Source organism: Acyrthosiphon pisum, chromosome A1 (assembly GCF_005508785.2).
Source record: "Acyrthosiphon pisum isolate AL4f chromosome A1, pea_aphid_22Mar2018_4r6ur, whole genome shotgun sequence".
NCBI lineage: Eukaryota > Metazoa > Arthropoda > Insecta > Hemiptera > Aphididae > Acyrthosiphon > Acyrthosiphon pisum.
Genome location: NC_042494.1, coordinates 57,949,468 through 57,970,888, shown reverse-complemented (window position 1 = coordinate 57,970,888; position 21,421 = coordinate 57,949,468). Strand labels below are relative to the sequence as shown.

Below are 21,421 nucleotides of genomic sequence, written 5' to 3'. Positions count from 1 at the left end.
GAGGTACCTATTAAGTATAAAATATGTATAAACGTTTAAATTATCAAAAATTGATTTGTCTAAATTGTACACAATTTCACTGAAACAATACCTCTGTATCACGTTACGCGAAGCGTTATATCACAGAACAATATTGATTATAGCCATTGAATAGATACCCATTGTGTTGTCTCCATCTTACAAATTTACAACATAGAAAAATGTACGTTTACAATAATCCTAAAATAATACTTATACAAAAGCTGCAATCACAGATTTAAACCTGGAGAGGACTGATATTTTAAGTATATCTTAAAACAAATCTCATTTTTAGTATGATCAATAATAACAAATAAATATAATATTATAGGGGTCTTAAAACTATATATTAAGTACAGTGGCGGTTATACATGCTGTTCAAGGGGGGGGGGGGGCGAAAATAAAACCAACCCTCCCCCACCCCATAGCATTTATATATATAACTATATATAATATAAAATATATACATATAATATAAAATATACACAAGGTATTATAGGTATAAAATATAAATGTATAATAATATTTAATATCCTCCAATGGCAAATTAGGTTTTGATTTTTTGGATGTAATGTCAAAATAACTGCTTTTCGCTTCATTGACATATTAAAAATAAAATATTAAATAATACAATTCAAATTAATAGGTACTAAGTAGTGGAAATATGAAATTACAACTATTTAGAAAAATACAAATAAACGCATTTCAAAATAAATCACCAACGATCAAATAATGAATGTCTAGTACTGATAAGTGATAACTGGTTATCAGTTACGTTAAGCGTGCCTGACCGAGACATAGAGTTGATAATATACAATACTATGATAATATATTATCCGTGATTAAAACGAAAAAATATTTTGCTATCAAATCATAAAATTCAAAAATTTGTAGATTTTGTGGGTCAGTGATATACCAAATTAAAAAAAAAACCAAATCCCAAGGGGGGTGGTCCACCTTTCGCCCCCCCTTATAACCGCCACTGATTAAGTACCTTTAGTCCTGTAGAAACTGCCGTTCTTAGCATTATTAATATACGAGAAGTTTAGAAGTATATCATAATTACCTAGTGAAAAGAATAAATGTCATTAAAAAATGTATTTACAAATCAACGTACAATAGAATAGGATAGAATACTATAAACATAAATTTATACCATAAATATATATATTAAATTATTATCATTGAAAAAAAAAAACAAGTAAAAAATGAGTGGGTAGGTCGTAGGTACCTAATCAAATTAATAATAGGACTAATAGGAGGTATACCGTACGGTATTATACATTTATAGATGTCTAACGTGTTTATGTTCAAGAAAATTAAAAATGTAGATACAGTGGAACAGCCTACTCAACTCAAGTCATAAGTCATTATTAAAGTTAATTTCATACCTTATGATTTCGCAAGTACTTTAGTTCTTATTTATTATTATGGACTAAAATATCTGATTTTAATGCAATTCATGATAACCAAACGTCTCATCGGATTAAATAAATCAACAGGTATTAGGTACTGAAAAAAGATTAGTTTCATACTTTTATTAATTAATTAATTTATCAGTTAGGTATGTATATATTTTTATACTTACAGCAGGCACAGAGTACATAGATCATAAAAATAATATAATTAATATTGTATTAATTCTTTTTTTGTAATTTATGAAGGCACACTAAATTACTATCTACCAAATAATACGTTCTATAAAATATAGGTATATATAAATATTATATATTTTAATTCAGCAAGGACCTCCTGCTCATTCTTTGAAAACAATAGTTATTGAAACTTTAATCTATAACGGCGATATAGTAATTTTTATAAATTGATAAATTATGTTTTTTAACGGATCATATTATACAGGTATAGTCGTCGTCTTCTAGTCTTCATAAATTGTCAATTTATCGTTCAATTATATAGTAATGTAAAACGGTGAATAATTATTACATCATAAGTTCTTAACACCAGTCATATAACCATACTATAAATAACATATCACAAAATATAAATTTTCTAAACATTTCTATATATTTTTATAAAAACTAAATAAATCTAATATATAATTTAAAAGATTTCATATTTTATATAATATATATATATTATATAATTGTATAATATATAGGTACAAACAATGTACGTAGTTCAATAAATTGGCCGACAGGGGTGGATTGGCCTATCGGGAAATCGGGAAACTTCCCGATGGGCCGGTTCTTGTGAGGGCCGGCAGGGTCGATATAATTATTATAATATACTTACAAAAACAAATTATAATTTTATAATTTAAGCATAAAATATATTAAGAAAATCAAATACCTACGAAGGTATTATTTTTAATATCTTAAACTATTGAAATTCATAGAAGGAATTTTGGCATTTACACTGTTTTCCCTCCAATTCATGCTAATGTATTAATTAGAAATCTGTGGTATTGGTATTTTATTATTTATTTTTTATATTGTATGGTAGAATTCAAAAAAATTGACACTGAAAATGTGCCTTAAACAGCTCAATATAAGTCAAAGTTTTTAAAAATGTTATGGTGTATAGAGAATGCTATAATATAAACATTCAGTCAAAATTTCATGTTCCTACGGTCATTTGTTGTAGAGTGGCACCAAAATCGAATTTCTCGAAAACAGACTGCGGAAAAGTTTCTGTTTTTCCTTAATTTTTCTTTTGTTTTTCACTGCTCTTTTGAAAACTACTGGGAAAATTTTATTTTTGCCCCCTCCCCCCCCCCCCAAAGTACCAACTAGATTCACTTTCCTATCAGAAAAAGGTACAACTTTTGAAAATCGAAAGCATTTTTACTGCTCCCAAAAGTTGTCGTTTAGACACAAAAAAAAAAAAAAAAAAACACACATCATTGTAAAATCAATACATTCATCACTTCGTTCAGAATCTAAAACTAATTAAATTGGAAACTGAAATTGTCCGTAAACAGCTCAAAACAAATCAAAATATTTTGAAAATTTTATCATGTATAGAAAATGGAAATTTAAACAACCAGTGAAAATTTCATGTATCTACAGTCATTCGTTTTAAAGTTACACCAAAAACCAAAATCAATTTTCTCAAAAACAGATTTTGCGTAAAAATTCCCGTTTTTCCTTAATTTTTCTTTTGTTTTTCACGGCGCTTTTGAAAACTATATGAAATTTCAAATATTGATCTCCCAAATGCACCAACTACATTCACTTTCCCATCAAACAAGATACTGTTGAAGAAAATTGAAGCAGTTTTACTGCCCCAAACCGTGATGACAGACACAAAAATAAAAAAATAAAAAACACACATCATTGTAAAAACAATACATTCATCGTTCCACTCAGAATCTAAAAAAAATCGAAATCGTGAAAACAATATTTGATGATAATAGATATATCAATTTAATTATTGTTAATTATAGTGAATTAGGTAAAAATATTGTATTTATCAATATATTTGTAGTATCTCCTTAAATTAATTTATCATGTGTACTGTGTAGTGTGTACCTACCTATATAATTTATTTATTAAGAAGCTCATGCTGTGCAATGAAAATAATTCACTCGCCCACTCGATAGGTGTCTACATGCCATCTAAATTTTACAACCATTGTAAAAAATAAAAACTAGAAATAAAGAGGGGGGAAAAGGTGGGCAAATTCCACTCTGATGCATGTACAGTTAGGTGTGTTGGGAGGGTTAATGGATGTACTAAATTTGAATTCAATGATAAATTGTTATATACAAAAAACGTTTCTGAGCGATGATGGTTTACCTATATTACTAAACGGGCATAGCCCTTTTTACCCTAAAATGACCCTCCCCGTTTCGCCCAAATTTTGTTTCTATATGATTCCCGTTTCGCCCAGAGTAGCTTACACCAATCGTGGGTCTAGAATGAAAAGGTTCTAAATCGTTTTTATGAAATTGTTCAGGAGAGCATGCAGCAACTTGTATAGTTCAATTCACAACATTATAATAATAATTTGCTGTATTGATTGGTATTAAAATTAATAAAATATAAATTATAAATTGTTTAGTATGAAAAGGTTCTACAATTTAGAATCTTTTCATCCTAAGAAAAAAAAAAAATTTAATTAGAACTTTTTCATTCTTATTTATTATTTTTATTATTGTCAGCTGAATCCTTTTCAAAATATTGCTTCCTCGTTGCTACCAACCTTCTAACACAAAACAATGTATCTAATAACAGAAAGACGAAAGTTGAAACAATTTGTATGCTGGCATGGTAAATCGCCACATGGTTTAGTGATAACACTAATAAGTGATAACAAATTTATTATATTGCCGCGAACCTTAGATCATATACAATGGATGGAGTCATAGCATATTACGCGTATAAAATGAGTTGAAGCTATAACTATAGGAACTATAGGACCTGTGACATCTGCGCTTGCGCGACTGTTTATCTTAACTGCGCGTCTGCAGCACTTTGCGGCTTGCGCCAAACATTAATGATAAGAGACCAAGCGCATACGCATAACACTGAGGTCCTACAGTTATGTTGGCTTCATAAATTGTTCGTATGACTCTATCCATTGTATATGATCTAAGCCGCGAACGTACGGTTGTCGGTCGCTCCATGTTGTAACCGTGATACGTCAAGTAAAACAGACTATAATGTTATAAATTATCATTGTTATTGTGTACCATAGATAATAAAGATATGGATAGGCCATGGCTATATCATAGAACAATAGCAATGGGTTTTAAAACTAGTACTATTATTTTTAACATATTAGTCATATAGAATTTGCATTTTTAATAGGCAACAAAGTGCACAGGATCAGCTAGTTTAAGATAAATCTGATAAAATCAAAATTAATATTTTTTTTTTTTTTTATATAATATATATAACAAATTGAGTACCTATGTTTTATTGGTATTTTAAACATTTAAAAACATACGTCGTGCTTTAATAAATTTATGGTGAGCTGATTAATAATCATTGATAAAGGACATATTATTGTTTATTATTATCTTCAAAATTAACTCATGGTGTAGCTAAATAGCCTATCCAGGACGCCGTGTGATCATAATTTAATTGTATATAATTGAAATGCATAATAAAAATGTTACGGTTATGTATGACAACGGACAATTGTCTGCAGCCAAAGTGAGGGTGAATCTCATTTACCATCATAGAGTAAAAAAATACATAGAGTGATTATTTTTCAGCCATATAACCAAAAGCAAGAAAATATAAAAACTAAACACTACGGTTACATAAGTGGTTTGACATTTATTGTGAATTATAACAATATAACATACAATTTGATACCTACAATGTTTTATCCACATTACTATTCCACTCGATTAGTGACATGTATAAAAAAATTATTTTTAGTTTCCTTTTAATATTTAGTGGTAGACAGTAGCCAATCTGTGCTCAGCTTATTCTTTTCGACTTACATTGTGTTGGTCAACAAGACAACAATAGTATTCACTTTGTACTGTAAACTTCATCACGTCCACGGTGGTCCATATAACAACACGACAAAGGCCAACTCAGTGGTTATATTACTTTTCGTAAAGATCCAATCAGTTAAGTGTTTTTTTAAAACAACTGCATTTAGTATTAAAAACTTCAACTAGGTACGTTACATTATATTTCATATGAGATGTGCCAAACGGGTTAAAAATGATTGGTCCATAAATTTTAATTGATGTAATTTAAAAAAAAATAATAAAGAATAATTTTGGGTATACATTTATAATACCAAATATTTGTTTTTAAGTTTAATTTTTATTTTGTTTTAAAAAACAGAGTTCACCTCATTCTATTTCTGTACAAAGTATTTATCGGTGAGAAATGTATTTACAATCTTGAAAATTTTTATTTATTGGTTAGTTAAACATGCCTAAGACGTATTGTATACAGTTGGCACTTGGCTTATAATTTAAATTACGAGTTTGAAAATTTCGGATTTTTACAATATAATGAGATCAAATATACCTACCTAGGTATATATTAATATAAAATATAAATTGTATATAATGTAATATATATTAATTATATAATAATCAACGCTAAATTATAAATAATTGAAATGCGTCTAGATAAACACAAACACTTCTTTTAAGGCAGATTGTTTATACAAAATGTGTGTCTTGTCTGATTGTTCACTGAAATCAAATACAAGTGATAGGTACTCGACATATTATAACGAAGTGTTGAAAATATGTTGGCTCCTTCATGAAATACAGATAATATTTTTGTTGATTTATACTTATTTCATGTTTTTACGAATAACCAAGATATAAAACCTGTAATTTGTACCTAAATCATGCAAAAAAATTAACGTTCAATGAATAACTAATAAATTTAATTAAATCTTACAATAGAATCTAATTCATAATCCGTTTCAATGGATTCATCTCAATCCTTTTCTAGTAATTGTAAATATTTAACACATTATTTACTTTTATCAAATAAAAATTAAGTTTTCAGGTTTGTAGTCGATACTAAATCGTAGTCTAATAAAGTGCCTACCGAAAAATAAATCTACTGAGTGAACAATTGCATAAGGAAAAAATATGCTAGAGTAAAAGTAAAAAAGACAATTATTAATAATTGAGCCATAAGTTAAATGATTATGTCACAGCTGACAATTATTTTGAAAGCATGTGAAAAACACATGTCACGAAGTATTTCGGCATTAGTTAAATTCTACATACTTTGCAAGAAGAAATAATTTGTTTATTATGTAGACATCACAGACATACGCTTATAAAACGTCAGTTGTACATAACATATTTTGAAATGCATTAAATTAAATGTTAAACTCCCAGCCAAGTGTCACTAATGTGTGGCTTCTTCCTTCAAATATGTATGAAAATGCGATTGTAATATCATATTATATTATACTTATTGTGCTAAAATATAAATATTGTGTATACCTAAAAAAGACCTAACCTAATGGTGAAAAAAATGAAATGTGATTTTGAAATATGTTTTCGATCTGCATTAAGTTTTCTTAAACATTTTTATTTTTAAATAGAAATTGTATGTATATTTTACATTTTTTTGTACATAAGTCTAACAAACTTGCAAACGGTTAATTATTTTTAAATATTTATAGTTTGACTGAAGGGGGGGGGGGGGGTAATAAAAATTATGTTGATGGTCATGTGCCAGCACAAAAACATGATGGTGCACATGTGCAATAAAAAAAACATCAATATTCAGTAGTCATTATGTCATAATACCATAAAACATTTCATCGCATAAGTCAGTCCATATAATATGAATGTATTGAATGTACTTTTATCAATATCAATAGGTACCTAGCTATAGAAGAAAACAAACAATTATATTTAATTGTTATATTTAATTTTTTTTTTTTCATTATAATTGTTATTATTCAATGTAATAAAACTGCTAAACTATTAAAATTTGTGGTTAAATTATTATTATTTTTTTTTTTTTGATTGTAGTATGAATTAGTTTTAGTACCTATTGAGTAACATTGGCATTAAGATATTATGTAACATAATATTTACAAACATGCAATATTAATGCCCAGAAATAACTTTTACAGTATAAATTAATTATATTAAAAATGTCGGTGGCCACATAGTTTAAAATGAAGTATAATTATGTATGAATAAAAGGTGGTTGAAATTGCAACCAAAATCAAAACATTTTACAGATCGAAATATATTTTAATTCCATATTTTGTACATTTTACGAAATAAAATGTTAAAATTATTTTAAAATGTATGTAAATCTACGTATCAATAGAAATTGAATGATAAAAATAAAAAAATAATAAAAAAATTCTAACTTCAGAAAACTACAGTAATTAAAATGTGATTAACTTAATAGTAAATAATTTAATTTATCTTAAAAATACAAAGATTAAACTTTCCTGCTGAAATACATTATACAGACATAATAAATAATAATAAGTGGCTACTAAATCACATTTTTAATTATTTACAGTTTTTATGCTGTTATGAAACCATTGAATTATATTAATTTAAAGTATAAACTAACACACTCAATTAATATAAAAAAAGTAACTGATATCTGTGCTTATATCATTATTATTACTATGAGAAATGATTGAAACAAATTTAAATGAGTCACAACAAGTAAACAAATTATGAGTTGAATTAAATATTATGGAGTGCTCTCTTAATTATTATATAGATAAAAAATAAATTATTTATTGTAGTACCTACATAGAAAAATAAATTATACATTTTTAGTTAAAAGTTTAAACGCAATAAGAAGCAACATTATTTCATTTATATTTCTATAGGTATAAAAAGAAACAGTTGATTTACCACCTATAACATTCGTTGAACAAAATAAATATTATTTCTTTAACATTTAGCTTAAAGATAAAATTATATTTACTTAAAAATATAACTTATTCGCCACGGTATGTGAACGCAGCATCGACGACGAACACAACTCCGTTGAGGATAGACAACCAAGCCTTGGTTAAACCAGTATTGACATATGATGATTTCAATGCAAAACCATTGTAATAGTTGTAAGACATAACTCCCGATGTAATGAAGAGAGCAGCTCCAATCAACACGAAGAACATGTCCTAAAATAACATTAAAATCGTTAATAATAATGGTTATTATATTATATAACCATATAGGTAGTTCTGTAGTAGGACCAGCTTCGTCTGACCCAGCTTTCCTCGGGATAAATAAATTAATGTATTTTTAAGTCATGGTAAATACTAAAAACAGGTCAGATGGATACACGGGTCTATTACTATTTCACCGTTCATTATTTTACCAGAGACGGGAGTTAAGTCGGTCGTATCATTGATTTTATAATAATATAGTATTATAGTACATTATAAAATCAATGGTCGTGTACTTATAAACTATACTATAGCCTATGTTTTTCTTTGAGAAATTATTTAAAATATAGGTACCAAAAACGCATGTAAATTGAGTTGGTATTTTCGTAATGTAATGTACCAGTGAAACAAATCAGGCGACTTGTTTTATGTAAAAATAAATATTATGTTCAACTTTGTGGAGCCAATAAAACAAACAGATTGATAATATAATGTATTAAATAATACTGACCAAAATAAAAACAAAACAAATTATAACAGGTTATATAGATCTAATAGATTATTTTTTTATGTAGGTAGTTTAATTCTTTATACAACTATCCTTTCATACTGTAGCTAGCATACATATACAAGTAACGAATAATTCTGCCAATATAATAGTGTCTAACCACCGTTGTTTTTCTCTCGCAAATTTATTTGATTAGACTTACCAGTCGAGAGCTTATCGGTGTTCCTGTGAAAAGTCCAATGAAAATTCCAGCCAAAATAATCACATAACCGACGTAAGTTCCGGTAGTGATCATGATCGATGTGGTATCACCACCCGGGAAACTGTTGTAATGCAACACGAAAATGATAATGGTTAGAGCCTGTGAAAATATAAAAACCATACGATTATTATTATTATTCGCCATGCAATGTTCGCATTAATTTTTCTAACTTATAAGCTATAAATTATAAATTAAAGGCCATGGACATAAAATAATTTATGATGAAAATACCGGTCGTGTCCAAAAACACTCAAGTAATGAAAACTTGATTAATAATTAATGTATGCAGAGGGTGATTCTTTTAACACTTTAACAGAAACCACTCATTATCTTGAAACGTATTAACATTTTAGATCATGAGAAATGAATGTATTTACTATACAACGTGTTTTTATTATTTTTATTTTTCTGCCATCGCCTTTTGAAGCAGTAAAATAGTTTAGATTACTTTGGAGGATCAAAAGAAAAAAATTCCAAGTACTTTTCTTAATAATTGGGAAAAACTTAATCATATGTTTATATTCTAAACATGGTATCATTTTTAAAATATTTTGAATCATTTTTAGTTATTTATAGACATGTAATTGATGTAAAATGTTCGATTCTTTTTAATTTATTTTCAATGATTGTAAATTCATTTTATGATTTCCACTTCTTAATTTTGGAAATATTTTTACGTAAACAAAAAAAGCGGAAGATAGATTCAATTAAATACTTAAAATCCAATTATGTTAACATTGGTATTCATCTATATTTATTCATGTTTACTTCAAAAACATGTCCAAAATTAAGAACGCAAACTAAAAATGTTTTTATTGTGGCTGTATTCAAATATATTTGATTCCGAGATTTTTTTTTTAATATAGGTATTATTTGTAAAAATGTTTTTATGCAATATTATATTTTTACGATAATTATAATAGTAATGTTCCAATCTATAACCAATGTTATCCATTTAAATAAACAAAAAGATTCACCCTGTACAATAAACGAGATATTGGTACATAAATCTACATAGATTTTCGCATTTACAATATGAAAACACTGAAATACTATTCATTTGCATGTTTTATAAATCATAAAAAAATTATATTGGAAAAACACAAAAAATAATGCAATTATACAATCTGATGAACAATATACCTACATATTAAGCAGTCACCTATTATAAACGAACAAACTTAGATATACAGGTAGGTAGTCGTTATTGTTTAACTTGAACACACATTTTTTTTTATTTGAACACATTTTAAAAATTTGTTTTAACCGAACATGAAGGGAAACGATTTACTTCCAACATTAATTTATCCGTGATTCGAATACTGCTGTAGAATGGATGTCTCATATTATTATATTACTATCGATAAATAATATTTACTGTATTAAATTTATTTTATGTATACCTATTACAATAAAATACAAATATTATACTATAATGATTTATATCTTTTTCAAAACAACGGTTAATGAACAAAAAAATGTAAGCTATTATTGTTTAATTTTTGTACTACTACGCCGAATAGGGAGATGACGTTTTGTAATAAAACAATTATTAATGATAATACAAAATGATCTGAGTGTCCCCCTGACGCGTTTCCATGCCAAAGTGAAATGTCTACGTAAATTATATTTAATAGGAAACGATTCCAAAATAGTCGTCGAAAGTACATAACATAATAAGTAATAACCGTAATTCAGTGCGTTAACGTAACAACTGAAGCTGTGTCGATCTGTTTCTATTTCCATACATAGGCTTTTAGACAGTGATCCGGTGGCATGACAAAATAAGTATTCGTGTCAACGATAAAATGTCTTAAATGCGAGTAGAATAAACTAAGAAAATAAATAGAATAGTGTCAAGGATCCATCCGCAATTCAATTCATACCACGCAGCTTTCACAAAAAAAAAATAAATAAAAATACACGTACAATATTGTGTCGGCAGCGGCGATAATAATAATTATTATTATTATACTTCCAGCGGTATATAAGTACATAACATATTATAAAAAACAATGTGCCGAAACGATTCAGGGTCATTGCTATGAGTGTTTGAAAATTGATTCGTGTAAAACTATTTTGCATTTAATTTAGTGTCGTAATCGTAACGATTATTATATTACACTAGTTCACATAATCACAATATATCATATCGGATGGGGCACATTCAACTACACGATAATTTACAAGCATTAGTCATTACTATTTACTAATATATGTATTAGGCATTGCTGTATTAGGTAGGTAACTCATATTTACATTCTTCGGATGAATCATTGTAAAGTGCCCTTGAATGTAATGAAACGGTTCCTCGGAGAAAATACATAATATACACATAGTATTATAATGCATACCCACGTTTTAAGTTGTCTTTAGGCGTAATAATAGTGTATACACTGCAACTACAGTAGAATTAAAACGTGGTCCGAATTGCAATTTTGTTTAGACCCTGCAATTCAACACACGGAATTCTTTCGACTTATTATTTTAAATTTCTACTATCATTGAGGCTATCATTGGTCGGCAAGGACTTTCCGTAGGTGTTTTTCGACTAACTTGGAATATATCAAAATCTAAAAAAAAAACCTCCCACGGTCTATACTCCATACTGTAGTGTGGGGAGGTCACATAATATTATAAGTATTGCTGGGTCGCATCATCAAGCCTAGCTGCATATGTACAAAGACAATTAGTTAAATTTGTTGACGAAATACGCATAATATTATTTTACTGACTATAAGTAGGTACATTTTAAAATTTTAAACTATTAAATTAATCTATAAAATAATTTGAAATGGATAATAGTCAATAATAAAATATGTTTGGAAGATATGGGAGCTATAATTATCTAAAAACTACAGTAGGTAATTAATATTAATCTATTAACTTATTATATAATTTGTATATTATGAAACCTATTATTTGTATTTATTAATACTATGAACTAATAAACCGAATAAAATAACTTATCATTAAGGATTGAGAATAACCGTAAGTAGATTAAGTTTGAAGTCTGGAAAACAACTACTCGTCCTAATTTTGATTTATATTTTCCAACAAAAAAATTGTCTACTTAACATTTTTCAGTGAAATAGGACGGTTTTCATTTGAAAAAAAAGAACCGCGCGTTTGTAACGACCGTCATTCTTTAAATAATAAATGCACGATATTAAAGGGTAAATTCGGGCCTTAGGGGTGAGTATTTTTTTATTAATCACTCTGAATATTTGAATTGCCCATCGAGAACACATCATAAATTCATAACAACATACTATTTTGTTGCTACATACCAATGAAAAATAGTTTTGCAAATACTTAAATAACCGGTATATTATTTCGAAATGCCATATTATAATACTAAATTACTAACATTATATATTATAATGGTTCAACTATTGACTCTCAGCGATTCCAAGTGCACGTAATTTATTCACACCCTGAATTCGAAATTTGGATCAATATTTTTTGGCTAACGACTGAATAATTTATTGAAAACGTGTTAATGACGATTTAAAGTCAAACACATGGGTCAAGAATGGACCATTTACCTATTACCAAATAAGTATATCTAAGTATAACACATTCGTATATGTGGGTGTAGGTTTACTGTTTATTGAACAAATCAGTCACAAGGTAAAATACGTCATGTTTAAAATCTCAATTTCGCATTAAAAACTTGTATTGAAAATAAAACATAATAATAATAATTTAGATATGATAATATAATTACCTATGCATAATAGCTAAACACAAAGCTATATATTTTTCCCTGTTTAATGCTAATTTACACCAATTTCAATATTTTACGTCTCCCCACAACATCTAATATTATTTGAAAAAATATTCTTGTTTAAGAAATATTTTTTCCAACAATAGTTGTCACCCGATGATAATGGACAGATCGTATAAAGGACTGAACAGAACATAAATCATCAATACAAACAGATCGAACAACGACTCAATGATTTCCAGCAGGCAACAACCAAACTGTAGTTAAAATAATTTGTATTCTCATCAGTTCGACGCCTCATAAGATCCGCCAATCAATGTTAGGTATGACCAAATCCTGTTTCCTCGCAAGCCTGCAGCTTTCAAGGAACTGCTCTAACGAACGCTAATTTTTTGTGAGACTTCAATATTTATTCATCCACAAAATTTAAACTGCAGTTCCATAATTTTCGGACTGCTCAGATAAAAAAAGGGGCACGCCTTCATTCACCGGGTTTGCCAATTTCAATCAAAAATGTTCAACTAATCAGACTTTGAAAACCAGACCACTTTCCAAGCTAAGTAAAATAGATATACTAGAGCGGATCCTGCAGAGACGCTGCAGTGGCTTAAAGGGACGTAATGTGATATGATGCCATTGTCGCATTCTCACTATATAGCCACTAATACAGCCCGCTACAGCTATATCCATGACACTAACGTATTAGTTGTTATTTTATTATTATTATGGCCACCCGGTCCAGAATGAGCATAATATATGTTTTCCCCAATCCTATAAATCCACCTAATAGTATAAACCTTTCCTTTTATTATTGTTACAACAGTTAGGTATGTCGGTATATATTATAAGTAATTATATTTAAATATGTTATGTAACCTCAGCGTGTATAAGCCAAACGCGAAATTATTTCAACTATAGTTATTATTAGACATATCACTCATATTATTATGATTATTATTAATTTCCTTTCTGTTATGCTCCGATGCGTTCATGCTTTCCTCCACCACCACCAGAAAGTCCATATGTGTGAAGTCAATTTTTTTATTTTTTTCATTCACATTCAATAATATATTACCCACGCCTCTCAGTTTCAAAACAAAAGTATAAAATTCACATATTCCGTTCAGAATAGATCTCGGTATGTGGCGGGGGAGTGCTATAATATAACGCGCGGTTTGGACCAGCATTATAGCTGTGACGTTTGAAAGTCTTTGTCCTGAGATATTATATAAATAAATAAAATATACAGTTGATTTTGCAAAAATGTATAAACGTAAAGTTCGTGTAGAATATAATATTATGTTCGTAATGCATGTTCAAAACTAACACATATTTTAACAAAATATAAATAAATTGAAATTGACAAGTTTAAAAATGAAATTCTAAACGAGTGACAGTGAACAAATCTGAGTTTTATAATTATATTCTGCAATAATTTCGTTTAGACGAGGACACTAAACTGACACAGACTTTAATAAATACCTACTACGCTATAGGAAAATTCTAAAAGCATAAAAAAATATATATAAACTATACAGGCTAAAAATATCAGACAATTATGGGGTCAATTCGTATGTTGTCAAGTGTCAACATAATATTATAATATCAGTTCTCAGTGAAGGTAATAAAATATATATATTATGAAATATCTATAATTTGGTTATAACAGTTGTAATGATATGTGATGAAATGTTTCAGAAAAAAGTTCAGTTCGGGAAATATTTTGAATAAGTGATGAAAGTTATTTATCCAAGCAGAAAGTGAAAGTAGTTAAGTTCATAACAATAAAATTCTAATGAAACATCGTTTAAATATTGTTCCGAAGACGGTGACAGCAGGGCTATAATCTCTTTCACCTATAGTCTTCAGGTGCCTCCAGTTCTTATACCCTTAATTTTAAAACTGCCTAAAATCTTTTATTTGTAAAACACCAAGCGTAGTACCTATTCATTGTGATACCATTTTAAATACTTGGCTTCAGCTGTTTAAAAACGGAAAAGTATTATATTTGATATGAATAGTAATTTATTATGCAAAAAGTTGGTTTCGATTAATGATATGGATATTTATAGACATTTAGTGCAGACTTGAATGTTTTAGAACTCAAACAAATAATATTGCTGTATTACTAACATTCTTAGTCTACTATGAAGTCTATTGATCAATAAATTTAACTTCTTACATAATGGTCTATTATGTGACATATTTTATCCACGTATTACACATTTACACCTACAAATAACAATAAATTACACTGTTGGTCATATTATGACGCCACATACACGAATATTAGGCTTATTGAGGCGAAAATATAATAATTATAATGTTTATCCTAAGTATAAAACAAGTAATTGAAAGATTATATACACGTTTCTGAGCATAATATATATGTATAGGTATATGACGACGTAATGTATTATTAGTCTCTACATGGAATTATTAAATACTAACAAACTTTAATATTCATACGTTTAAAAATGTACAATAAATTCTTAATAACAAACACACGACGCAATTTTCATTAGACTACCTACTATAAAACACGCATATCTTCTACGCCCGGCGAAGTAATTTCAATAATACATATTATCTACCAATTAACGGCACTTATATTATGCATAGTTGTTACTTAATACAATACTATTTAAGGCTGGCTACGATGGTTTCTACTATCTTATTAATTTCATGTATACAAATGCAATGTTTATAAGAACACAATATTCGTAGGTGACGGTTTATGATATATCTAAAAGGACTCTAGAAGGACGACTCCGCTATTTAGAATTTAGAAAGTACCAACGCGGGGTCGACGGATTTGAACAGGTTAAAACGTTTCCGAATAGGTATGTACTAGGTATCGTAGCTACGTGTTTACAAAACATCATAAAAGAAACCATAATTTTGCTATATAAAAAAATTACCAACAACCCGAACGCGTTTCAATTACCTATATATATATAGGTAGGTATACAATATACATTGATACTTGCAAGTTGACAGGTTTAAAAAAGTACCTACTTTCTTCGAACAAATAATAGGTACAATTTTCGACCATTGATCACACTTACTAGTACAGTCAGTATAGTATTATATTATATATTATCGCCGTGCCACCGGTACTAAATAATACTTTTGTGGCCATAAAAAAGTGTAATAACAGCACCTACTAGACAATATTAATGGAACACGTGCGTGCTATTCACACGGTGTTAAAAATTCAACGGGGCCTATAATAAAAATCAATTATTTAAAAAAAATAATACTAAATCATATTTACGATATATGTTTAAAAACACTGCTGCTTATTATATTATACAACACTATAGTCCATAAGTAGTAGGTACACAGTAAAATTCGTCATAATATTATAATAATATTATATTATATTATATTATAATTTATGAACATATGTATGATATATACTATATATATACTCACGAGTTCCAAAAATTTAATCATAGTAATTTTGGTGATTGCCATTTTGATGATTTGGAGTCTTTGTTTTTATTTTTATTTTTTTCTAGACAACTGCAAAAAAAAAAAGGTTGACAAATAATTAATATCATATTATTAGATAATTAAATTAAAAATATAATAACACATTTTAGTAGGTTTCAGAGTAATAAGGCCACGTCCGTGTAGGCGGCTTTGGTTGTGATGTGCCTCAAATATGGGAGTGGTAGCCGTGACCTTCGTGCAGCACAGATTAGATCATCGTTGATAAAATTATTAGTAATAATAATAACAATAATGACGTAGAAAATCGTAAATTAATTTTTAAAATAGGTACCCAATGCCCCGAATAATTTGTTCAATCGGAGGAAACTTTTGTTTTGATGATTCGTAATTAATATCTCGTGAACCTGCTAGGTATCAAATAAAGGAAGTTAATAATACTTTGGTTCGGCATTTGGGTCATCCTGTGTGAAGGACAACCAGGTGTGGTTGCTTCTATCCTGGGGCTATATTGTGATAAATCATAATATTTACCATGTAGGTACCGACCGATTTGTTATTATTTTTTATTTTTACAACCAAAGAACTGTTTTCACGTACATTATGTCATCGTTTTAGAGGTTATATTTTATAGTCAACTACGAGAAACATTTCGTTATATTTCGTATATAAGTATATAACTAGTAAGTAGGTACATAATAGGAAAGAAGACTTGTTTATACTATTTAACAATTTGGTCGATAATATTCAAAAATACAATACTGAGAAAACGCAATTTTTTTATGTAAGTAAATAATTTCCTGAACGATGTTAGATAAAAAAAATACAACAATATTTATGTACATTACATTATTCTTCGTATTTACCTAATATGATAATAATATACACATTCAATTATCAAAGCTGATTTTTAATATTTTAATGACAAACTAACAAACTATGACGTATATAATTAGTTTATTATGTATGAATTTAATCATCGTATGGAAATCGTTAAATAAAAAAACCGTGTGATATATTTATTTATATACAAAAACATTTACGAATTAGGTTATAGTTAGTTATCTATACTGAATAATATGTCGGGGTCAACTGAAATGGCTGGTCTTATCTCCGACGCAATTTTGCGTAGGCTTGTAATCTTCTATAAGTGCACTACATCCTTTTTTTAGCATCAAGATAACTAATAAATAATAATACCGTTAGTAAAACATTTTATTTTGAAAGGGAAATAAGAATAATAGAATTAACGAAATATATACCGGCAAAAATACGCATATTATAACCCACTGAAGTTATTACTAAGTATAAAACTAATTTTATAATAACAATAATACAAGATACAAGAAAAATATAAAAGGAAATTATAGAATTAATAGTCATTGTTGAAAAAGTGCATATATAATTAAAAATGTTTTATTACTCATTAATATTAATTAATATCATTACTATTTTGTTTATGCAGTAGGTTACTTGCTAATTCGCATAATTCAGCCCAATAAAAATGTTAACATTAATAATGGTTTTAACTTAATAGATGAACATTAAAATAATATTTTTAAAAACACTTCAACATTTTATATGATAAAAATAAATATCGACGTTAAAGTTTTTTTTGTACGTGAATTGGATTTTAATTTTGAATATCAAAGTGAAGTATAAACGTTAGGAATGATTAATGTTTTGAGAAATGTAGAACTTTATAAGTAATTTAAATTTAACTTTGCACTTGTAAATGAAAAATGTATACATACATTAATGCAGCTTATAATGCGTATAGTGTAAATGCTTATTATTAGATAGATAAAAATACAAACCATATCATAAATAAACAATGTTAACAATTCCTACAGTTAATAATCACTTGAAAGTTGAAATAAAAAAAAATAAGATGGAAAATCAATACCTAAGCAAATCGTTTACGTATACCTTATTAAAATATTATTATTTTATAATATTATTATATAAAATATCCCTTGGCCTGTCGCAATAACCATGAAAACATTTATTGAAGTCTGATTAACTAATATCTGATTTTTATATCACATTTTCATTTTGTAAACAAATAATTAATAAACCGGTTTCTAAAGGGTCATGGGTTCGCATAGTTTAAATCACAATAATCCCATTCCTATAGTAGTTTTGACTACGATTAGGTATATATTATTAATAACTTTGCCATATTTTGATGTATGCAAACTTTATAAAGTTATCTACTCACAATCTATACATTTCTTAAAACGACCATCGGCAAAATGCTAGCCATATAATATGTAACAATATATAACTAAAAACTGCAGTAAACATATTTTATATTTAAAGTAAATTAATTCCTATATATTTGTATAAATTTGGATTTTAATGGATTAATGACCCAAATGTACCAATTATATTTTCAACGAAATATTGAATATTAAATAACTAAATATCGAAAATGACATGGTTTAAAAACGACTTCGGTGTTATGGAGTAAAATAATATTCGGAAATTACGAAGGTGCAGTTAAGCAGTCGTGTACAAAGCACGAGTACATCGTACATGTGTGTATAATAGGTTCACATATGTTACATGTATAAATAATCAAACATTATATTACAATATAGAGTCCTGGTTGTAAATTGCTATCAACGTTTCAAATGAAATAATGTGAAACTTATTAAATTATTCTAGGTACATTGAAAATAAATTGTGTAAGAATACAAAAAATTTTAATGAATTACCAACTACAATTTAGTATTTTATCCTACACGAAATCAGTAAACATATTACATTATTATTATTCTATAACAGTTTAATATGGAAGTATTTAATAATAGGGGGTATACTAGATAATAATAGGTACGCTTAATTAATTTTGTATACCTACATATAGGTATATTAGCAGGAATTAATTTATAACTAAGATATTAACTCGATTAGGTTAACCTACTCGCGTCTCGTGCTACGTTTTAATTATCGTAATATTGAAATAATTAATCGATATTTAGTACCTACATAATAAACCATCTAACAGTGAGGTTTTACACAGGCTCTCAGACATTAATACAATTTATAAGCAAACGAATGTTGAGTTGGATACTGAAATATGTAATAATAAATTGATAATAATTATTAATATGAGAATATTAAAAATTAATCAGTGACTTACTCTAAATCAAACGCACATAAAATAGATCTTTATATATTAGCCATTAAAGGTAACGGGAATAACAAAATGTACATTGTTTTTTTATTATGACTATATAATTTCTTTTATTTATGGAAGTAGGTAAGCCGTAAGCATATAATTTTTTAAAGTAATAGTATCCAGAATAGAAAATAATAGCAGCACCGGAACACGAATAGACAAAAATAGGATTATAACTATAAAACTTAGAATACTGTTTAAAATGTTATAAAACATATAATTACATTTTTAAATGCTTGAAGTCCTAAAACGAATAACCATAAAAAAGCTACAGATTCTAAACTACGCAGGGTATTTATATATTTTACTGACAAAAATAATAGTAATAAATAAATGTCTTTGGAATCACGCTAATTTGAAAAAAAAGCTCTGACACACTGTTTAAAATGAAGTTCATAAATTATAAGTATCCTTATAGTAAATAAAAAAATTAAAATAGGTATACCTCAAAATGGCTCAAATGTTATTACTTATCAGCTAATGAGGGGGGGTTTTAGTTCTAAAAATACAACCAAATAAATATGTAAACAGTACTACATGTATATAATATGATGCTGTACCAGGTACCCATGAAAATTTAAATTCATGCAATCATACCCCTAAGATCTACCCACCCCCAAAGGGCTAACACCAAAAAGTCTACGATTTATAGGACGTTGTCGTGTTATCGCATTTTATAAAATGCAAACGATTATAATATTATATTCAAAACAGTAACATAGAGCACTAGTGGACGAATTCGATATATTATTTCGATTTCGATCATAGTCAGATAAATATTTTTACAAGTAGGTACCTAGGTACAATAATCGAAGCAATTTATTTTATGATTTCAACCAAAATTTGGAAAATAAAACAAAGCGAATCGAAGTAATCTTATGCGATTTAATTCACAAAAACGAACACTATACAAATCGAGTTGTGCACTTGTGCGATGTGATATTAGAACAATAAATATTTATTAATATTGATAGGTATTGATAATATATTTAGATTTTCGTGAAAAAAAATGCACTTACCGATACAGCGTTGACGGCGAGAAGGTCTGTGGCAAAGTGTCGGACTGGCGTCGATCAGCGGAGCTTATATGTTACTGAGGTGTAGTGTGGTTGCGTTATTGTTGACTGTTGTTGTTGTTGTTGTCGTCGTCGACGATGAGTGTGCGTGCGCGGTGGTTTGCCATTGCTCTATGGGACGACCGCGTTTGAAGACTGCGTCCTTGGTGGGAGTAATCCAAAACCGTGAGTATCGTAGGTAATAGGTATGTAGAGTTCATCATAAAAGTATAATATATTATCCAAAATCCCAAAATGACCAAAACTGATTTATATTTATTATTTTGTAAGCACTGCAAATCGTCCACGATAATAATTAGGCATTCCAATTAATTAAAAGGTTTGGGTAACTGCAGTTTTTACAAGGTTGCCATACATGCAGTAATTACGTGAATTTCCGGGACACTTGACATAACTTGGGTTCCTGACCTCGTGTGTTCCGAAGGGATTGCTCAGGAGTCAGGGCTACAATTGAATCCCCGAGTTGAAATATTATATTGTTAGAGTAATACCGATTTTTATAAAAATATCTCATAAAAAAATTTATCGATTTCTACTTATTTTAATTGTACGTGCCTATACGCAATGAAACGGTTATACAAATATTGTCTTATATTATTCTGATCCATTCTCAATCTCAAATTTGTTA

The 21,421-nt window shown here is 28.1% G+C and overlaps 1 protein-coding gene across 1 annotated transcript; it reads right to left on the bottom strand.

Annotated features, from left to right (window-relative positions):
• Positions 1-7,438: 7,438 nt before the first annotated feature.
• Positions 7,439-20,841, bottom strand: LOC100167617. The gene is made up of 4 exons (XM_029487303.1): positions 20,738-20,841; positions 16,513-16,602; positions 9,285-9,443; positions 7,439-8,586 (listed from the first exon to the last, which is right to left on the bottom strand). Exons 2-4 carry the CDS (start codon positions 16,552-16,554, stop codon positions 8,401-8,403), a joined length of 387 nt encoding a protein of 128 aa, XP_029343163.1. The 5' UTR covers positions 16,555-16,602; positions 20,738-20,841; the 3' UTR covers positions 7,439-8,400.
• Positions 20,842-21,421: the final 580 nt, after the last annotated feature.

Excerpts from the sequence above, each read along its gene's own strand:
- LOC100167617 (XM_029487303.1), bottom strand. The coding sequence starts at position 16,554 with ATGGCAATCACCAAAATTACTATGATTAAATTTTTGGAACTC. Across the intron at positions 9,444-16,512 it reads TGATTAAATTTTTGGAACTC|GCTCTAACCATTATCATTTT; the intron begins GTGAGTATATAT and ends ATATTTTCACAG. Across the intron at positions 8,587-9,284 it reads CACCGATAAGCTCTCGACTG|GACATGTTCTTCGTGTTGAT; the intron begins GTAAGTCTAATC and ends ATGTTATTTTAG.